The 19049-nt window shown below is 46.0% G+C and overlaps 1 protein-coding gene across 1 annotated transcript in view; it reads right to left on the bottom strand.

Moving 5' to 3' along the window:
* The window catches only part of LOC128710260 (ecdysone-induced protein 75B, isoforms C/D), an 87440-nt gene extending 80440 nt beyond the window's left edge, over positions 1–7000 (bottom strand). Inside the window, exon 1 of the mRNA XM_053805306.1 lies at positions 5848–7000. Coding sequence (XP_053661281.1) covers positions 5848–7000 — 1153 coding nt within the window. The remainder of the gene's footprint in view (positions 1–5847) is intronic.
* Between the last annotated feature and the right edge of the window lie 12049 nt (positions 7001–19049).

Raw genomic sequence — 19049 nt, 5'->3', positions numbered from 1 at the left:
AATGTTTAAGGTCTTTGGCAGCAGAGGACTGTAGAGTGTTTGTAGTAAGCGCTCTTACCTTCTGCCGTGCTGCTAACACTATCCCGCCTGTTTGTGAATGGCCGTTCGGGATGCATTTTAAGCAAAATCAGTGATAAAAGTCACACACCGAAAGAATTTCCTTCGCCACTGCTTGCTGCATTTTTTGTCCACCTTTCTCTTTCGTGGGTTCGTCGTCACGCGTTCATCTCCGTCTCCTTGGCAACGAGCTGATCGAGTGGAGGTGAAAGCATCAACTTCCCTCGGTCGACGATCGATTGATAGCTTGATCGAAAGCATAATAATGGCTGCATGTGTCGAACATGCTGTGTGCAACAATTACACGATGAAACCACGCAACGCGATGGCAAATGAACTTTAGGCATGAGGCGGGACACATACACAACTTCCAACTCCACACACTTTCACACACCTTCACGTGTGTTCCGTGTGCTCCACCACGCAAACGACACATTTGCTACCCATGACCCACTGGCTTCCTCACCCACCCGATAGTTCAGAAGACATTGCCGTACCACACACACACATACGGTGCTCACAGTCAGTAACCCTACCTTTGCGCCACCATATTGCAACGGGTTTCCTCAATCAAAACGATGAAACGCGTGAGCCAAAACTGGTGGGAGACAAAAATGCCACCAAACTGACCGGCCCAACGTGTCCGAAACTTGGGTGGAACACTTGGTGGCCGTTCAATTTCTCTTGCGGTTCATCGAACTTCGCACCGCACACTACCCCTCATTTGGTGGGGGGCGGTTTCCTTCTCCCCTTTATCGCACACACACACACAAATACTCATTCAACCCACGTCCAATTTCTTCTTCCCGTCTTACCCTTTACACTTTTTCGTTTCGAGTATCGAAAATATTACATTCCTTCTCACACTCTTTCATCGTTTCTCCTTCTCTTTCTTTCAGCTCTTGCATTTCACTCTTTCTTTTTTCTTTCACTGTGCACTTCTAAATGTTTCTTGTATGGTTTTACTCATCTTTCTCTTTTGTTCGACAGTCTTAGACATTTGTATCATTTCCTTTTTATTCAATTTTCTTTAATTTTTTTTTAATTTAATGTATTTTTAGTAATTCCTTGCCTTAGTTTATATCTTTTTTGAAGTTTCATATCTTATTAAAATTATCGAAATTAAAATCAAACAACAAACAAATTGGCCAAATTAAGCATGTTTTAAACAATGATCAATTAATCAAACATACAACTATAAATAACATGCACAGCAAATTTCAATTATGATTTTGAAGGTATTGAACATCGTCTTTGATTCCTAAAAATGTTGAGGAAATTACAAAACTTTGTATAATTAAAAAAATAATAAATAGTAATTAATTTGTACATGCCTTTAGGAAAATTATTAGTTAATAAAATACAATACATTGTACTGTTGCTTTCTATAAGCCCTAAAAGCTCCAAATATTTACAAAAATATTTAATTGAACAACTGAAACGTACTTAGAAACGTTAAAAATTAGAAGAAAAGAAGTGACATTGCATTTGTTAATGATAACAATGATTAAATACTTAATGATAGAAAATATAAAATTTTCATCAAACTTATAACAAATCTTGCAATGAGTTTTTAACTGAATAATTAGTCTTTGGAATAGTATTATCCCAACATAATTGTATGTCCACGGACATCCGAGCTTTTCTGGAAGCTTTTTCCCCGTTCAAACCAATCCACCATCAACCGAAGAAAAAAAGAAAATGGCTAGTGTTAACGCCCGTTTGCTTCGCTTCCCATTCGCATTTCTGCTGCGAAGTTTTCCATTTTCTCATTCGCTTTCATCCAGTTGCCGTCGCCCATTTTCCCCACATTCACTGCGCCAGTGCTGCCATCTGGGAGCGAATGGCGGAAAAAGTTTTATCCACAGTCGCTCCCGTGCCCGTCCAACAGAGGGCGCTGTACGGCTCGAGTGAAATCAAAAACTCCACTTTCTCCCGTTTGCACAATGGCTTTTGCTCACGACGGATTTGTCGATAGTGGTGCGATAGGAATACCTTCTTCACTTATTTGGCTTTTACTTCTTTAAACCAAGTAACAAGCGTGCAAGTTTATCACAACAAGACCGGTCGGAAAATTTCATTGACACAAAAAAAGAAAACAGAATGGAACGAAAGACCAACTTCAGAACGAAGCAACGACACGTGCAGCTTCAAGCTTTTTCTCGCCTAGTGGGAGCAATTAATCTACGAAAGAGGTGGGGTGGAAAACACTCTCGCACGCCAACGGAGCAATAAGGCACCGTAGGTACGAATCCTTCAATCCTCACGGTAAAGGTCAAGCGCAACACACAACAAAGCAAGCGCACGGAGCGTGCTGCCAGCTGTGCCAGCAAACGAGCAAACGTGCAGTAAAAAAGCATCATCGCTCCGCTTCACCTTCTACCCAGAGCGCGTCGGTAAAAGGGCGAAATGTCAAAACAATCGTCCCGGCAGCAAAAGGGGTTCCCCAAACAACATTTCGCAAACAACATGACCTCGACGGCAGGCGCAGGAGTTTTGCTGAAAGTTGCCAAAATATTGCTGCCAAAAGCGTACCCGCGGTGCTCGATTGTTTTTGTTTCAAACCCTTTAGCACCTCGACCCGCGGCACCAAAACAATACCGACTGGGTAACGGTGGATGGGTGCCGTGTGTTGTGGGGCTGTGGGCTTTGACAGAAGGTCCACGCGCAGCACAACAGACACGTTGATATATTAATGCACTTTCGTGTGGGGGTGGGAAACCGGGTTGCTCTTGGTGTCTTTTTGCTCTGCTACCATCACACCAGCCACCAAAAACGCACGATTTATGCGCAAACCGCCCCTTCGTTTTTGGGGTGGCGTGGTGCTCAGGGTGACCATGCTCGGGGTCGTCACGAAGGCACGCACGAAAGCCACCTTTGCCAGGCATTTTGTTCCCTTTCCGAGCCCCTTCCCTTCCTCTCCCAAGGTCACCCCGCACACCCATCTGCACCATCGGAGCATTAAGGCCACCCAAAGTCAAAGTGAAGGCCATCGTGGTTCGGCTTGCTGCTGCTCCAATCCAAGTGGGACTAAGAATAATCCTCGGCCCACAAAAAAAAAGGGACAAAAGCAGCACAGGAGATGGTGCCTGCGTTAGAAAAAGAAACACTGCGCCACCCCACGATGGTGAGCTACCCTGTTGTCTAGGGGGTAGTGTCCCTGGAAGTGAAGGCGCATGATTCGAAAGAAAGGGATGAACGGATCTCGGCACTCCTGGCACACCACCGATGGGGTTACGGAACAAGGAAAACCCCATCGCAAACACGCCAAGGATCAATAGCCATGGTGGTAGTGAGCGAGAAGGAGAGAGAGGCAGAATGTGTGCGAGTGTCTGTGTGGGTATGAATGACCCTGGGGTGGAGGATAATTATACATATTCCAGCACCGAATGCCGGGCTCGATCCGGTCCGGTGGTACACTGCACACCTTTCGTTCGTCCTTGGTTTGGAAAAAAGTTAATTTCACCGGCACCGAGGTGCTTAAGGGTCAACGCCGCAGCTTTTCAATCACGGAATGTGTTGGGAAGCAACATTTTGAAATCGGTTTGAAAATTAATAAACTGCCCACTTTAACGGTTGATTGCGTAAGTTTCGTTTGTGCTATGAAATTTCATCGTATTTATTACAGAACATTGAATCTGTGCGTTAGAGATCATCTGATAAAAGAGGTAAGTAATCGTGTCCGGCTACTAAAATACCAAGTAAGGACATCCTTTATTTTAATTTTGGTAATAAATAGTCTTTTATACAGTGCTATTCGAAATTACAGAGCCATTAGGAGTTTTCGATGTTTGTTGTAAAATGTTGACGAAAGTTTTAAAAATGTTTATTTTCTCAATAATATCAAATAATTCTAATGTTTCATCAAATGTTTAAGAAAAACTCATTTTAATTATTTTGTTAATATTGGTAGCGACTTATTATAACCTCTGCCTTTAGTTGTTGTTCTTTGTTATACACTAGGGAATCCCATAAAGAGTGCTAAAGTCGGATCCATCCATTCAAGAGTACTTCTGTCGAAACTAATAGGCAATTGTATAGAGTACTTTGTTGATTAAACTACGATGTATAAACGGACGAATAAATAAAGTTGGGTGTAATTGTCAATTTGTAAATATATTCCATAGGATCAAGTGTTAAGAGACTCAAGAAAGATTGATACTTGACTGGGTAATAATGTATTGAAGCAATTAACTCCCTTAAGTATTTCTTAACCGAGCATACTCGGGATAAAGCAATAGATGAGGGGGATATCGCCTTGATTAATTTGTACTCTCTGCAGTCACTATAGGACTAATAATACGACTAAGAGCCGTTGTAATTATATTAAATAAATAAGAAGTATCTCTTTTAAAGAGTTTATCTAGCGTATGTAAACGCTACTCAAGCCTTTCCAATTGTCAGAATCCCACAAAATGTGCATTCGGGTTCGTGGAACTCTTTTCTCGTGCTCCACTTTATTTGGGATTGTTGGTTCAGAAGCTGCTCAGACCAATGTCCTCAGCTAACCAATCGTTAATGTACTTGTGATGGCAACCTCTGGTTTAAGATTTGGAATTGACAACAATAATACCAAAGATCTTCTAACTGAGCACTTTGAAGAATCCTATTGAATTCGCCGAAAAACTTGGTGGAGTTACCGGTACCAAGGAAAACCATTCTACTGATGAAGATAGGAGGTAGAATTCCCAATCTCCAGTAGACATTCTAAAGGTATTGAAGGTAAAGAATATTAATTATTTGTATGTTACCAATCATTATTCTGACGGTACAGCGCGAAGCTCAGCAAGTGTATGTCCTTAAGTCTGAGGGTGGGTCTGAGGCCAATCCTTGGTCTAATAGTTGATCTATATTAAAGAATTGGCATAATATTGCTCTTTGAATCAGCCTTGTTTAGCTATGGAATAAATCCCTTTATTAACTATACAAATTGTATAGAGGAGTCTCATATAACGAGTTTTTCGAGCATAATGGGCAAAACACTTGAACAGATTATCCTCGTTTTAAGAATGCGAACTGAATAATTAATTGTAGGAGTTTTACTCCAGGGTTTTCATTGCAATGAATGTAGTTTAGATACAAAATATTAATTTAACTGAACTGTCGGTAAAATGTCCTATAACAGTCCAAAGGACTATTTATCATATTAGGGTGATATTTAACTCAGAATATGACAGCACTTGCTTGTAATAAAATCTTGTGGATACATCATTTTATGTACAGTTTTAGCATTTTATGATCTAAAATTAATCTTTACCAGTCATAATCGATATAAATAAATGCATAGATGTATATTACAATCCTCTAAGTGCACAAAACAAAAACATTCCTACTGACGTAATTCATCACGTCCGCCATTTTTTGTTTTCTTTTGCAAAATTTGCAACCCCAGCAACACAAAAAGTCCCACTCTAAGATTATGCACAGAACAGCAAAAAAAAAAACCCCCGCATTTGGCACATCACGTTCGTTAACGCGCGCCATTATTAAATACTTCCGCAATCGTATAGGTGAGACGGACATCATCACCGTCACCTTCACGGTGTACCGTCCTCCTTTGGCGACGTGCCGCCCTGACGCGCACACCACGATCGGCAACGGTGCTTGAGCGTGTTTGATCTGCTCGTTAACAGTTGCGATCGTTTGCGATTCCGCACACCGATTGTGACCGAATGGAGCCGCCTGGTGCTTTGCCGCCAGAGAAGACACTGAATTCTTCCGCGTGGCCATTGGATATTCCACAGAACGCCGAGCTCGCTATTTTCGCTTTGCATGCCCCGCTGTACTTACCCAAATCTGGCATCGAGCTGGACGGTTCCTCGTGTCCGCCGCCGCCCTTGGACAGCTTCAGCGGTGGCGGCGGAGGTGGAGGCTGCATTGAGGTTACGTGCCCGTGCTGATGATGATTGTTACCGCTGTGTTGCTGCTGCTGCTTGCTGCTTGAAACCGTCGTTGTAGTAGAGGTAGCCTGCGTTGCCGGCTTATAGCTGGAAGCACGCTCGTTCGACACGAGTATCGTGGTCGTTGTCGCGATGCTGCTGGAAGTGTGCGGATGCTGCACCACCGCCACCCCACCACTTCCGGCAGGTGAAAGGCGTCCTTGGTGGGTGGTGGGTGGAGGTGGTGGTGGGGGCGAATTGTGGCCACCGTTCGTTACGATGATGCTGCTGTGTTGTTGTTGCTGCTGGGCCCGGTAAGATCCACGCGAAGATCCTTCGTCCAGCAGGACCACGTGGTCCGGGTCCGGCCGGGTCTCCTCCTTCTTGACGTCACAGCGCGGCGAATCTTCGTGGCGCTGTTGCTGCGGGGACGCGGCCGCAGGTTGATAGAACCGGCCGTCCCTTATCACGTGCACGCCCTGTCCGCCTCCCCCCACCAGCACCCCGTTCTGTACCGGTAGGCCGTCGTCGCACGCGTGCTGGTGGGCCTTGGACACGATCTGTATCCGCGCCATCATCCGGTCCGCTTCGTCGGACGTCCGGCGCAGGGTCAGTGGGGGAGGCGACGGTTGTCGGGGTGCGGCCGCTATGGTCGGGGGCGACATTGCCGATCCCCGCAGTCCGAGGGCCAGCTTGAGCGTTTTCTTCGGTGGCAGATGGGAGACGGGCACCTGCTGGAGCGTGGACGTGGGCAAGGATGGGGGCGTGGTTGGGGCCGGCGGCCTTGAACCAGCACCGTACACGATGCACTGATTCTCGCTGATGACGAACGTTCGCACCTCCGGCCGGCCCGTCTGCTTCTTATCGTCCGCATCGCACCCAACCTGACCGGTGTGACACTCGCCCATGCCTTCCGGTGGCCTTCGGTCGGTGTCGTGTGCACCGTTAACGCCATCCCCATTCGCCACCCCGCGTGCATCTTCCGACTTTATCAGGATCGTTCGTTCCACACCACCGGTCGCTCCGCCACCACCCACGGGTCCGACACTTCGAATGCACTGCATTGCCTTCGCAGGTCGAGTAGGGAATTTTCCAAACCGAAAATTTTCCTCGGCTTTTTTTTTTGCTTTCGGGGGTGGGAAAATGTCACAAACACACTGCGCCGGAAATGGACCACATGGACCAAATTGGGCAATTCACGTGAACTTCACCAAAACTTCCCTTTTCCCACAAATCGTTTCACCTGTTGCCTTGCGAATGGTTCCACCACGAAACCACGTTTTTGCTTTCTGTTTGACGAATTTTCCTTCACTTGTCAGTTGCACATGTTTTACTTTAATCGCACTTGTTTTTTTTTTTTTTTTTTGAACAATTTTACTTCTAACACTCTATTGCTTCCGTGACAGCGAACGGACACTCATAAGCCACCTAGCGGGGAACACTAGAGCTGGGACACACTTACACATGGCGCTGCATCTGAACACCCAATCGTACACAGTTGTAGTAGCCCGAGTGGCAACATTGCCAACATTCGATGACGCACACAAACACACCGACATCACTTCTGAGCACTTCGTTTCACAACACTTCCCCCGCCTGAGGCGATTGTTATTCTACACCTGCAGGACTGCTCACTTTACAAAACCTCCTTTAAATGGGGGGAGGGGGAGGTTTCCTTTGCAGTAAGTTTTGCAATGACTTTCCACTCATCAAACATCGTCTGATGCACTCACTAGACCACACTCACACACTGTCACGCATCCTAGAGAGACTTCCACCGGTGAAAAGATGCTGGCCGTTTTGGAGTTTGTTGTCCGGCAAGCGGCACACAGATGACACGGAAGTTGTAGGGGACACACACGAACTAAAAAAAAACACACACCAACTCAAGGTCTACTTGGTCCCGCACACACACACACACACGTTGCCGTTGCGAGGGTAGCAACACAGTCGCAACGCACACGTACACACATTAGTAGGCGGCGGTGTTCTTGTCACTATGTCAGGTGTTGTTGGTGTTGTTGTTGCAGTGCGCATTGTTACTCCGGCCTGCCACAGCACGGTACGGACGTTTGCAGAACATTGCTGTGAAAGAGTTGTGCGAGGCGAAGGAAGAAGAAAAAAAACAGAACAGGGGAAGGTGAAAAATTATACTATTTGCTTCACTTTCACTTTTTTTTTTGCGTCCCCCCCACCCCCCTTCAGCCCTCTTGGCAGATCTTGAGCTGGACTGTGTGAGTGCCTTTCCGTGTACCGACGGGCCATTTGACAGTTCGACTCCCGTTCGCTGATTGCCTACCTTAATTTCTGATCCTTTACCACAACAAAAACGGAAGATTTCTTTCTGCCTACTGCGGTTGAATGTCATTCGAGAAAAAGAAAGGTATAGAACACTTCTTCCCTTTTCTCTCTCTTTCTCATCCGTGCTCTCGCAAACACACACCACGTGTTATGGGGTTTGTTGTTATTTTTTCCCAACCCCGACTGCTGGCTATTGCTTCGCTGCTGCAATTGAATAATATTCGCAGCAGTGTTCGGGCCGTGTCGCAGCACAAACTAAGCATTGCACAGCAACATTCACCACACCGTACCAGAGAGCGCTGTGGAACGGTTTTTCTTTTGCGTCAACACAACAAATCGAAACCCGCGCGCACACACACACACACACTCAGCAGGGGGTTGATTATGGGTGTTGGGAAGAGGTGAGGGTAGCGGGACGTCTCACCGACAATCTCGCGGCCGAGTTCGCTTGTCAAACGCGGCCGAGTTCAAGGTCAACATTTTCGGCAATTCAACTGTACGCCGGTGGGGCACTCACACCACGACGGCGAGCTACGGCCCAAGCGGCACTCACAACGGTGACTCTTCCGCATTTTGTGGTGCGAGCGCGAGCGGGACCGCACTAGCATGCGGGTTGCGCGAGCGAGAGCGGGAGAAAGACCGTGGCCGTGAAATTGAAACGCGCGCGTTCGTCGCCGGTTGGCGGAAGGAATGGCCGGCGGTGGGACGATGAATGAGTGAGCCCCCGGTGCGGTATCGCTTTCCCTCTCTTTTTCACCCGCTTTTCATCCCGTTCTTGCGTGGTGCAATAATATGGGTGACGCACTCATTCGCTCATTTCAGTTTTGAATGAGAGAGGAAGAAAAAGAGGGAGAGGTAGAGAGAAAGAGAGAGAAAATATTACAGCCAATTTTGCTACGCTAATATGTCCGATCGGGTGGCGATTTATTTGGCCTACTGCCTTGCAGAAGCGCAAAAAAAAACAAACGCAAAGCAAAATCCTCCCCTTCCCGTGTGCGCATCCAGCCGAGTTCGAACAAGCAGGTTTTGTGTGCTTCACACCCATCCTGGCTGGCGCTGCCGGGGGCATGGGATTCATGCAAATTTCCTGTTACACCCCGTTACACGGTACGAGCGGTTCCATCGATCTTCGCGCGAAACGGGTGCTCTGACGTTTGTGACGCGTGTGCAGGCTACAAGGCCAACCTGACCGCCATTGCCATGCGGGGCACACACCGCCGCCGTGTTCGAGGCAGTATTGCTAAAAACCTACCCTACCCGGATTGTTTGAGTGCCTGCCCGTTCCCGTGCAAGGGGGAGGTGTTTGCTGTGTGCTATTACGCCGTGTTGTGCTCGTGTGTTGGTGTCGTTCCCTATTGTGACGGTGTGTTCAACCCGGAACATTACGGCACTCACGGGTTACCCAATGGCCTACTCTGGTGTGTTTGGATGGATGTCTGTGTGTGTAAGTAATGCGACTACACAATGGCAATTGTGTGAGCAACTCCGTAACCGAGACTGCAGGCACAAACCATCCACTTTTGATCATCCATTGCAGAGCATGCGAGCTGTTTGCATTTAATTAAATGTGACATTTGTGCATGGGAGAATATGTGTTAATATTCGCTTTAATCATCACATCACTTAGCATCGATGAGATCTCGCTGGACCGAAAGCGCACGTTTAACGCACTTCCTACCCGTTCGCAGAACTGAAAAGCAATAGAGCGGCGACTAGCGAAGCAAATAAACCATAAACACACCAAACAAACACCCTCCAACAGGCGGGAAACAAACACTCGAACCCCGGGGAGGAGTTGGACCACGGTGGCCCGTCGTCGTCGTCATCGCCGTGCATGGATGGCGTCCGTTTGGCCTTGGAGCGGTACGCGTCACGCGCCACAGCGGCTGTCAAACCCATATGCCCGGGGCTGGAAGCGAGAATGCTAAGCGCCCCGGTGGGCACAGTCGGTCACACGGTAACTGTAAATGTGTCATTTACTCGCACTTCAGCACCTACTGACTAGCGAAAGCTTAATCATTGCCGCGGGGTTCTCCAAAAGCGGGACGTGTTTAATGTGATTTACGATTAAGCAAATGTAAATCGCTCTACGATCATCCCTTAATTATTGCCTATTATCTGGAACTTCAAGGAAATTATGTCGAAGGCGTTGCGTTTTGTATGCATTTAGTCGTTTGAACTTGGACCTGTCAAATAGTGCAGTTGGTAAATCGCGGTTCTACATCATGCTCGGCCTGGGTTCAAATCTCGATTGGAGCATGATTTTCTTAAACGGAACCATTAGGTATTGCCTGGCCCCGAGATCGACAGCTGTTTTCAGCTCCAAATAAGATTCATCCAAGAACTTGACTCTAATATTATATATAAAGCAAATCGTGAAATAATATTGCAGGGTTTCCAAATAGACATTGATATAGCAATCATAATAATAGTGTGATAAAGCTCGGAAACTGTTCAGGCAGTTTTGTACCAAATAATTGATAAAATATTATATGGCCATTTTGATATTGAAGCAAAAGGATTCGATTGGTTTTCATTGAAAATTTTGCCTTGCTTTTTTGTTACATGCCGAAGCTTTTTTTCAAGAAGAATTTTCAAACATCTTTGAGCAGTGCTTCGTTTGGACATTATCATTTGTAAGGAAAATAATCTTAAAGCTTGAACTTACTGCTTTAATAAAACTAATAGACTAAATCGGTTTATCATTTTGTATAGAAAACTAGCGTCGTTCAAGCCTCCAAACATCAAAACTGGTCAAACTCCAAAATGGTCAAAGATATCTTCACATCTACTCCTTCACGGCATCTTAACTGTCTAAACTTAAATCTTCAACAGGAAACATTGCCCTGAACTCGGGGACGAAAGCCACTAAAGTAAATAAAGTCCAAGAAAGCCAGACATGGCAAGCCTCTAAGACCTCTTAACGTTGTTGTGTCAGTGAAGAAGAAGTATCTGCCTTTAGTTGATTGAGAATTTGTTTATTTGTCGCTGTATATTTGTTTTTGCTAGACATCAGTTATTCTATAAATTCTTCGGGGAATTGGTCCTCCATTGGCTCCGTCAGAAGATCTTCAATGATATGGTTGTCAAATTCCAATCTCAGCACTATTGAATTTCAATGTTCAAAATTTCGTCAATTTTTTAAACTTCGCCAATGAACAACCAAATAAAACCGAGTTCCAGGAATCCAGAAGGGAATTTGATGGGATTTTGCACCGGCCCTGTCGTGTGAAGACCAGCGCCCCTACCAATACACCACCGGGCCGCCCCCTATTTTAAGATTAATTTAGAATATTGGTTAAAATTTGGATTGGATATTGCTAAGTAAACCAATTATTATCGATCAAGCAAAAAATAGTTATACTGTCTTTTCAAAAGTTCACAGCAAACTCATCGCAACAGCATTCTACCGGCGTGGGCGACGTTCTTCAACGGCAACGGAGCTAGATGTGCATGTATGTGCGTGCATGAAGTGAAATGTTACAAGGATTTGCATACTATTTGACTGTATTAAAAGTGCTTAAAATAGGAAAATATGTGGTGCTAACTGTTGCGGACTACCAGGACGTCTTGATGTTCTCCTTGGAGTGCTTAGAGCAGACATTTTACGCGTGGCCATTGCAGAAACACAACAAGCCATTCGCTTATGGCATCCAAGTCGCTTAGAAGAGCAGTTAAAAACGGCAATAAACAGTTTGTGTGTGTATGTATGCAGTAATCAATTTTAATTGTGTTGTTATGATAAATAAAGTAAAATCTCAATTGCATCAAATAATATAGAAAAAAATGTTGCATAGTGTGAGCCCAACAGGAGACAATCTTTTTCGTGCCAACTTCGGCAATTTTGCTCCCTGGGAGGGGGAGGGGGGACGCACGTTGTGTACGGGAATCGAACCGTTTTCCCGCATGCAAACCCGAAATAGAACCGGTGAGCTCAGTGAGTTACCGGCACCCACCCATACCGATACCATCATTTCCGATACCAAACACACACACACACACGACACAGTCCGGGAGCGCGCGCGGGAGAACGAATTCTATAAAAAGACACGGGAAACGTTTTTCATGGTCAACATTTCACCTTGAATGCGGGTTTATTACTTTGCCACTGATGGCGTTGATTATCAAATGTGTTTGACATTGTTGCCTGCCGCTGGAGTGTCACCGGGGCCGCGCAGTGGCCTTATCAAATGCTGTCAAAACACACACACACACCATGGAACAAACAAAAAAACCACCGTGTACCGGTCGCGTTGATAATGGTTATCACTGGGTTTATTCAATAAATTTCATCTTCGCCCCCGTTAATCCTCACCCGGTTCAGGTGAAGCTGTTGGGCAGGATTTGTATCACCACAGATGCGTTACTTCTTGCCAGCGACCACCACAATAGCTCCCATACACACAACAGTGTGGCAGTCCGCGCCGGGACACCCAACCAACACAGCACTACGTACCCTCAAAAACTCACACCCCATTCCCGTGGTGATGGGGCTGTTGTGCCATTCTGCGCTGGCCGTTTTTGTTTGTTTTTCAGCCATTTTTTGCGTTTCCCTTTCGCGCAACCGGGAGCACCGTGCCCGCGGCGAGGCGCTCACTCACACGACCGGGCACGGGTGTACCGGGGTCTTTTTCGTCTTCTGCTTGCGCCGTTTTCGTTCTTGTTCTCACACGCGGCGGCACCGGGTCAAGGCCCTGCCGGAGCAAACTCAAGGCCAACACACACAACACGACAAAGCGCGCCGCACACTGAGATCTTGGGGAGGCACAACCACACACACACACGCAGCGAAGTGCGATGAAAGCAAAGCAGCGTGAAATGATGGAGGAGACAGAAAATCATAATAATGTCGAGTGGGTCGGTGTGAGTCTGGGGCAGCTCTTTCTAGTGGTTATCCCGATTTTTGTTCACCGATATAGAACGCGGTGAAGATTTCCCTTTTTTGTTTGTTTCGTGGTGTTTGACACAGCTGGTGTTGTATGGTTCCAGTCCTCACGGCCCATTAACAAGAGCCTGCTAGAGCTGCCTGGTCACCTTCATTAGAATTAGAACAACTCTCTCCGCTTGCGGTGTGTGTGTGCGGCCGTTCGATATTCGATTAGATTGCTTCGATCGGTATCGCGGCGTCTCGGTCGCTACGGGTTACTTGCAATCACTTGCTTGACATTTCAACTGTCAAGTGGCGAATCAGTGCAGCCCCGCAGATATTCCCCGGATTGCAACGGATTGCCGGTGCAACAGCCACTTCACTTGCTAATCAACTACCAATTTACTACCACTAATCACACCCCCGTCGGCCATCTGCGAGCGATTCTCGAGTACCTTCTTTAGGCAAACAGCTTGACAGGTGCGTCGTACGTTTAACCGTCGTCGGCGAGAATGTTGGTGGAAATAAAAAACCACACGCGCAACTACGGGCGACGACACAAACAATTTGAAAACGAAAACAAACAACAGCAACAAAAAAAGGGCCGCTCGAAAACTCCCGGAACAGAACGCTCTATCCGACGTGACACCGACAGAACTCCGGCAGAGTCCGCAACGTCAACCGTGTCCAAGCCATTCGAAAGATTTCCCTTAACTGATTTCGCTTTCATTCGGCTCGAATGCGTGATGTTACCCTCCCGTATACGAACGGCCCAACCGGCAACGGGCGCACACCGTACTCCCAGTGCGCGCTCGCGCTTGTGTGTGTGTTTGTTTCGGTTCTCGACTGCCACCGTCCCCACCATTTCCAACCCCTTGTGGCCACCCACAAAACAACCCCGCGCTGGGTTTAAGGGCTCGTGTTCCTGGGTATTCCCGCTCTCTCTCTTTCTCTCTCGCTCTTTCTCTCTCTCTCTCTCTCGTCTCCGATCTCTTTATTCCTCGCATGCGGGTTAGTTAGAACTTTTGCGGTGGTTCGTTCCAGTGTGCAGGGGCCTATCTCCCCCCCCCCCCCCCCGACGGGCTTTGCGTTCTGTCGACTTTGACGGGAAGATGCATCTTCTTCTCGCGCTCTGCTGCACATGCGGCGCATGACACGGTGGGTTGATGTTGATGTTGGTGTTTTTTTTTTCCGTTCGTTCGTTCGTTCTTTTTACCCAACTGTTTGGCCGCTTTCTTCGTACGTGGAGTGATCCTACCGACGGTGGCAATGGCTCTGTTCGGTTCCGTGTCGATGCGCTGGCTCCCCATTTTGCGCCCGAAGGTTTCGGAATACACAATTATGCTCGGTTTGCTCTGGCCGTAAACAGTGCGGGACTGGTTTTAGCGTGCCGGCAGTAAAGTTGAGGTTGAATATATAAACTACTGTGGAACACCGATTATCCGTACTCACCCTCATGGGCCCTGACCGGATAAACAGATAAGACGGATAAGAAGAAAATAGCTCCTTTTGATAGTAAATAACGTTAGACCGCAATGTACATGGATGAGATATTCTTAACTCCACGGTTATTTATTGTGTTTTTCTTAAAATCTTCAGTATTTGTTTGAGCTACTTGATTCAGCCTTTTTTTCATTACTTTTCAAAGCTTAATCCTTCCATCAGCGATTATGCAGTTGATGTGTCAAATCGCCTTTCATGTCCGCTCTATTTACTGAGTGTACTTAGAATTAGTGGAGGGAAAAAAGGAATGAACCTGGAGTTAACAACAGCAGATTTAAAAAAAAATATCGCTCTTCAATTCCTTTCTGATACCGCTCCAAGTATCGCTCTTTTGAACGGCGCTCCAAATACCGCTCCTTTCTAAAAGTGAACGGATTCGCTTCGCTCCTTTTTCGGAACTTTTCTCATCACTACTGAGAGCGTATCTCTGGAACTACTTGCCTTTATACTACTTAACATTAATCTAAATTTCGACAAAAGATAAATATCCCTATTATCCGTGTCATCTCGGTCATCCGGTAACTGTCGAGCCCCGATATGCACGGATAATCGGCATTTCAATGTAAAATGAACTACTCAGAATATTTAATCTATGTTTTGATTTTTTTCAAATAATTTTTTATAATGTTTGCTAAAGTATTCTTGCAAATTATTGCCCAAATTGCTGAATATGGTACGAGCAAGTAAGTGAATCTGACACTAAAACCTGCAAGTACAAGGGATCCCGAACCTCTGATATCCGTTTATTGTTATTTAAGGAATATTTGAATAGAAGAAATAAATTTCTCTACAGCATCGAATCATCCTAAATCGGTTAATCTAAGTAGTGTCCGATACGCATGACACATATTGAAATTGATACCGGACAATCATACACATTTATATTTATCTTTGCGTTGTTGTTTCATTGTTCATTGTTGTTTATTGTTTTATTTTCATAGTTTCCAAAAAATAATTCTACCATCTTACTTTTACAAATAAAAATTTTGAGTAAATGATAGCCCAAGGATTTATACGGACAAGCACTGTTTACTCCATAAAAGGTTCAACTCTCTCATACACTATTTCGACACTGAAATCTTTCTCTCTCTCTCTCTCTCTTTCTCTCTCTCTCTTCTCATTACCCGAATGCCTTACTCACACTCATTTTCCGGCCGGTTCGGCCACTTCGGCACTGTATCCTGCCGGTGTCCCTTACCTACTCACCTACTTCCACCACTGCCGGGGCCACTTTTCCCAAGCACCTGTTACCGGGATCATCTTCCGTTTCGTTACGCCTCAGGAACGACACTATATATGTATGCGTATGAGTGTGTATGTTAGCAGACGATCCTTTCCACCCCGGTGACCCTTGAAGGATTGCACCCGAGTCCCGATTATGCTGGCTGCACTCGATTATATCCAATGTATGTGTGCATTATTATAGGGATACAGGAACGCTTCCTTGTGTTCGCTTTCCGCAGCCGCAGCGTGTGCCCGATCCTGTCTCGGGTATTTTGCACAAGTTTCCCCCACTTCCCGGTGCGACGACACCACCGGAGAACACACAACCACAACACGGTGCATTCGGTCACACGCACACCAGTATCGCGAATCGGAATCGCGAATAGTCGGGGACTCTCTTTCCGGTTTTGTTCCCTCTCTGCCCGGTTCGGGAAATGGCTGGAAAATTCCAAAAGGATGGAAATAGAAGGGGGAGGGAGGAGGGCAACGAACATCGATGACGACGACATCAACCTTCCCCGTGTCTAGGCGCTACAACCCGCCAGTTCCCACACCACCACACCACCAGTGGAGCAATTATCCTTGCGGCAGACGAATCCTGGAATGGGTGGGCTGTGTTTTTTCTTCGTCATGGAAAGCCACCTAAGCCGGTAACTTGCTTCCTTGCTTCCAGACATTGGCAAGAAAATGGTGTTTGGCTGTATGTTGTTGTGGCCGTTTTTTTTTTGTACCGCTCCATCGTCCGACTCTATTTCTGTAGCTTGTTTGCTTGCTATTATGTGAGCCACACAATTATGCTTCCTTCCACTGGACACACGGCCTACGATAAGGATCCTTAAGAGGTACTCCAAAAACTGATTCAAAAGAAGAAAGAATTATTATGCAGACAGAAGGGCTAAAAGAAATAGAAAAAAAACTCACACTCAACAACACACCAACGTAGGACATTGTGGGGATACGGAGTTTTGCTTCAGTTTTGGAAAGGGTTTTGGCTGTGTCAATTTTGTGCTATCCCTGTCCTAGCTGTTCGGGATGGTTTTTACCGTTCTGGTTTTGGTCCGTGGTACGGAATCTGTACCTAATATCGCAGTTAAGTTTATAATTTTAATTGCATTAATTTAATGCGTAGTTCGTTGAATAAAAAATTTCATTAAAAAAGCGCCTAAATGTAGACAATTTAAAAGCACAACATAATTATTAGTCTATTTACCGGGGGGGAAATTGTTCATTGGAGGGGAAACATTGAGCCCATTAAATATTCCACTCGTAGAAACAAAGCATTTCTTCGGAATTCACCCTCACTCAACTTCTGTTGGCAAAGTTTAACGCAACTAAAATAGAATGATACTCTACGTTTTCTTCATCGCTCACGTTACTGCCGATACGACCTTCCCTAACAGCGTTGATTACGCTTGACGGTTTAGGTAGCTATCGAAACTATGTTTATCGATCCATACATTAGGCCAACGTCCACCGGTGACTGCGTTACGTGGCACAGGAAAAAACCTTAGGAAAGGGCGACCCGGTACACGGTATGTTCACCCGCGCATTAACCTTACCCGAACCCTTGGACGAAGGTTGAAGCGAACGAGGCTATTTTTTGTTTGTTTTCACCTTTTCCACCTTCCCATAGTGTTCCCAACCTTTTCACATGCAAATCGAACCAATAGAACAGTCTCTTTTATTTGTACATATATAAAACAAGCGTAAAGTTCTGCAAACTACAGCAACTGCAACTGCCGCAAGCGAGCGCAAGTGCAAGGTCAGCAATGTACGTCATCCGCGCGTGGGATAAACGGGAGATCTCCGTCAGTCTGCGTCGTCTAACGCCATTGCATTGATGGTTCAATCAAAGGAGGAAAGTCGACAACTACGCGATCACGTAACCTTGTTAGGGGAACGTTCCGGTGGACACCCGCGTCTCGATCAGCATCTTTCAGCAAACCCTCTTGCCTCGGTCGCAATGTTTGTGTCGTGGCTAGTTTAATAAACTCGTTTGACAATGTTTTTTTTTTCCTTCTCCCTTACTTATACTGAAATGGTCACATTGTGTAGCGGTGTGTGCGGCTGCGATCCAGTAGCAAATGTGCAATAGTAAGCGTAATCGGGTCCAGCGATCAACAACGGAATTGAACGGAATTGTGTTGCCGTTCGACACTCAACTCTCCTCCAGTGACATTTTATAAGTATTTTAAAATGTCGTTTGAGATTTGTACAACAGCAACAGAAAGTTGTAGGACACACAACACATAAGCAACAAGCGTAGACAAGCTTTGTGAGTGACCTTTTCTCAAGGTTTTGCCGAGGGAGCATGTTGCCATTTCTGGAATATGTTTACTATTTTTCAAAGCATATTCCATAACTCTCTTTAGTGTGCTAGATAAAAAATCAGGTCTGGGAGTTAAAGAATCAGTTTTGATAAATTTTTGAACGTAAGTTTGAATTTTTATCACAGTCACTCACAATGTACTACCTCGAGTTGATCCCACCATATGTACAAACGTGCTTGTACAAAGGTCCTTAGTCGTAGGGTTAAAGGATTATGTTAATGTGACAAAGTGAGTGTACTGATCGTACATGATAGGGAAGAATAAAAAAAGCCTAAACTCGATCCGATAAACGGGGAGATCCCAGCAAACACAGCATCATTCACGCGATCTTACCTAATGTGCAACGTTTTACACAAACCATGGACTACGACATGTTTTTGTTTTGCTGCTAAACCCTTCATCTCTCTCCCTCTCCCTCTATATCATCACGCACACACACATACAGACTTTACAATGCACTTTGCACATTGCAACACCGCGCCAGGTACACGTTTTACCGTTATGTCGCGTGGAAAACCTTGACGCGCCAAATCGCCGATCGCGGCCGCTATATTTATCAACTACACCGATGCCGATCGCTCGCACGCGCCTTTCCGGCAGCTCCACTCACACACACGGGCACAAAGCGGCGAGTGAGCAGCAAAAAAAAGAAAACCAAACCCCCCGATAGCGTTGCGGCAAGCGATTGTTGGTGGTTGCGTTAGAATTAGAACGCGTAGCTGCTTTCGAAAAAAAAGAAAAAGGGAAAGTTTGCTCGATCTCCACGCTGCAGGCGCTAAGGCGAAGCTGCCTGGCTGGATTGCGCGATCGGGCGCAAACCGGGTGGCACCAACACGGACGGACGGACGTGTAAGATCTGTGAGCGTACGCGGTGGTTGAAGGTCGTCT

The sequence above is a fragment of the Anopheles marshallii genome, chromosome 2 (assembly GCF_943734725.1).
Source record: "Anopheles marshallii chromosome 2, idAnoMarsDA_429_01, whole genome shotgun sequence".
Taxonomy (NCBI): Eukaryota; Metazoa; Arthropoda; class Insecta; order Diptera; family Culicidae; genus Anopheles; species Anopheles marshallii.
Note: the sequence above shows the minus strand (reverse complement) of the source record. Positions and strands in the feature narration are given on the sequence as shown.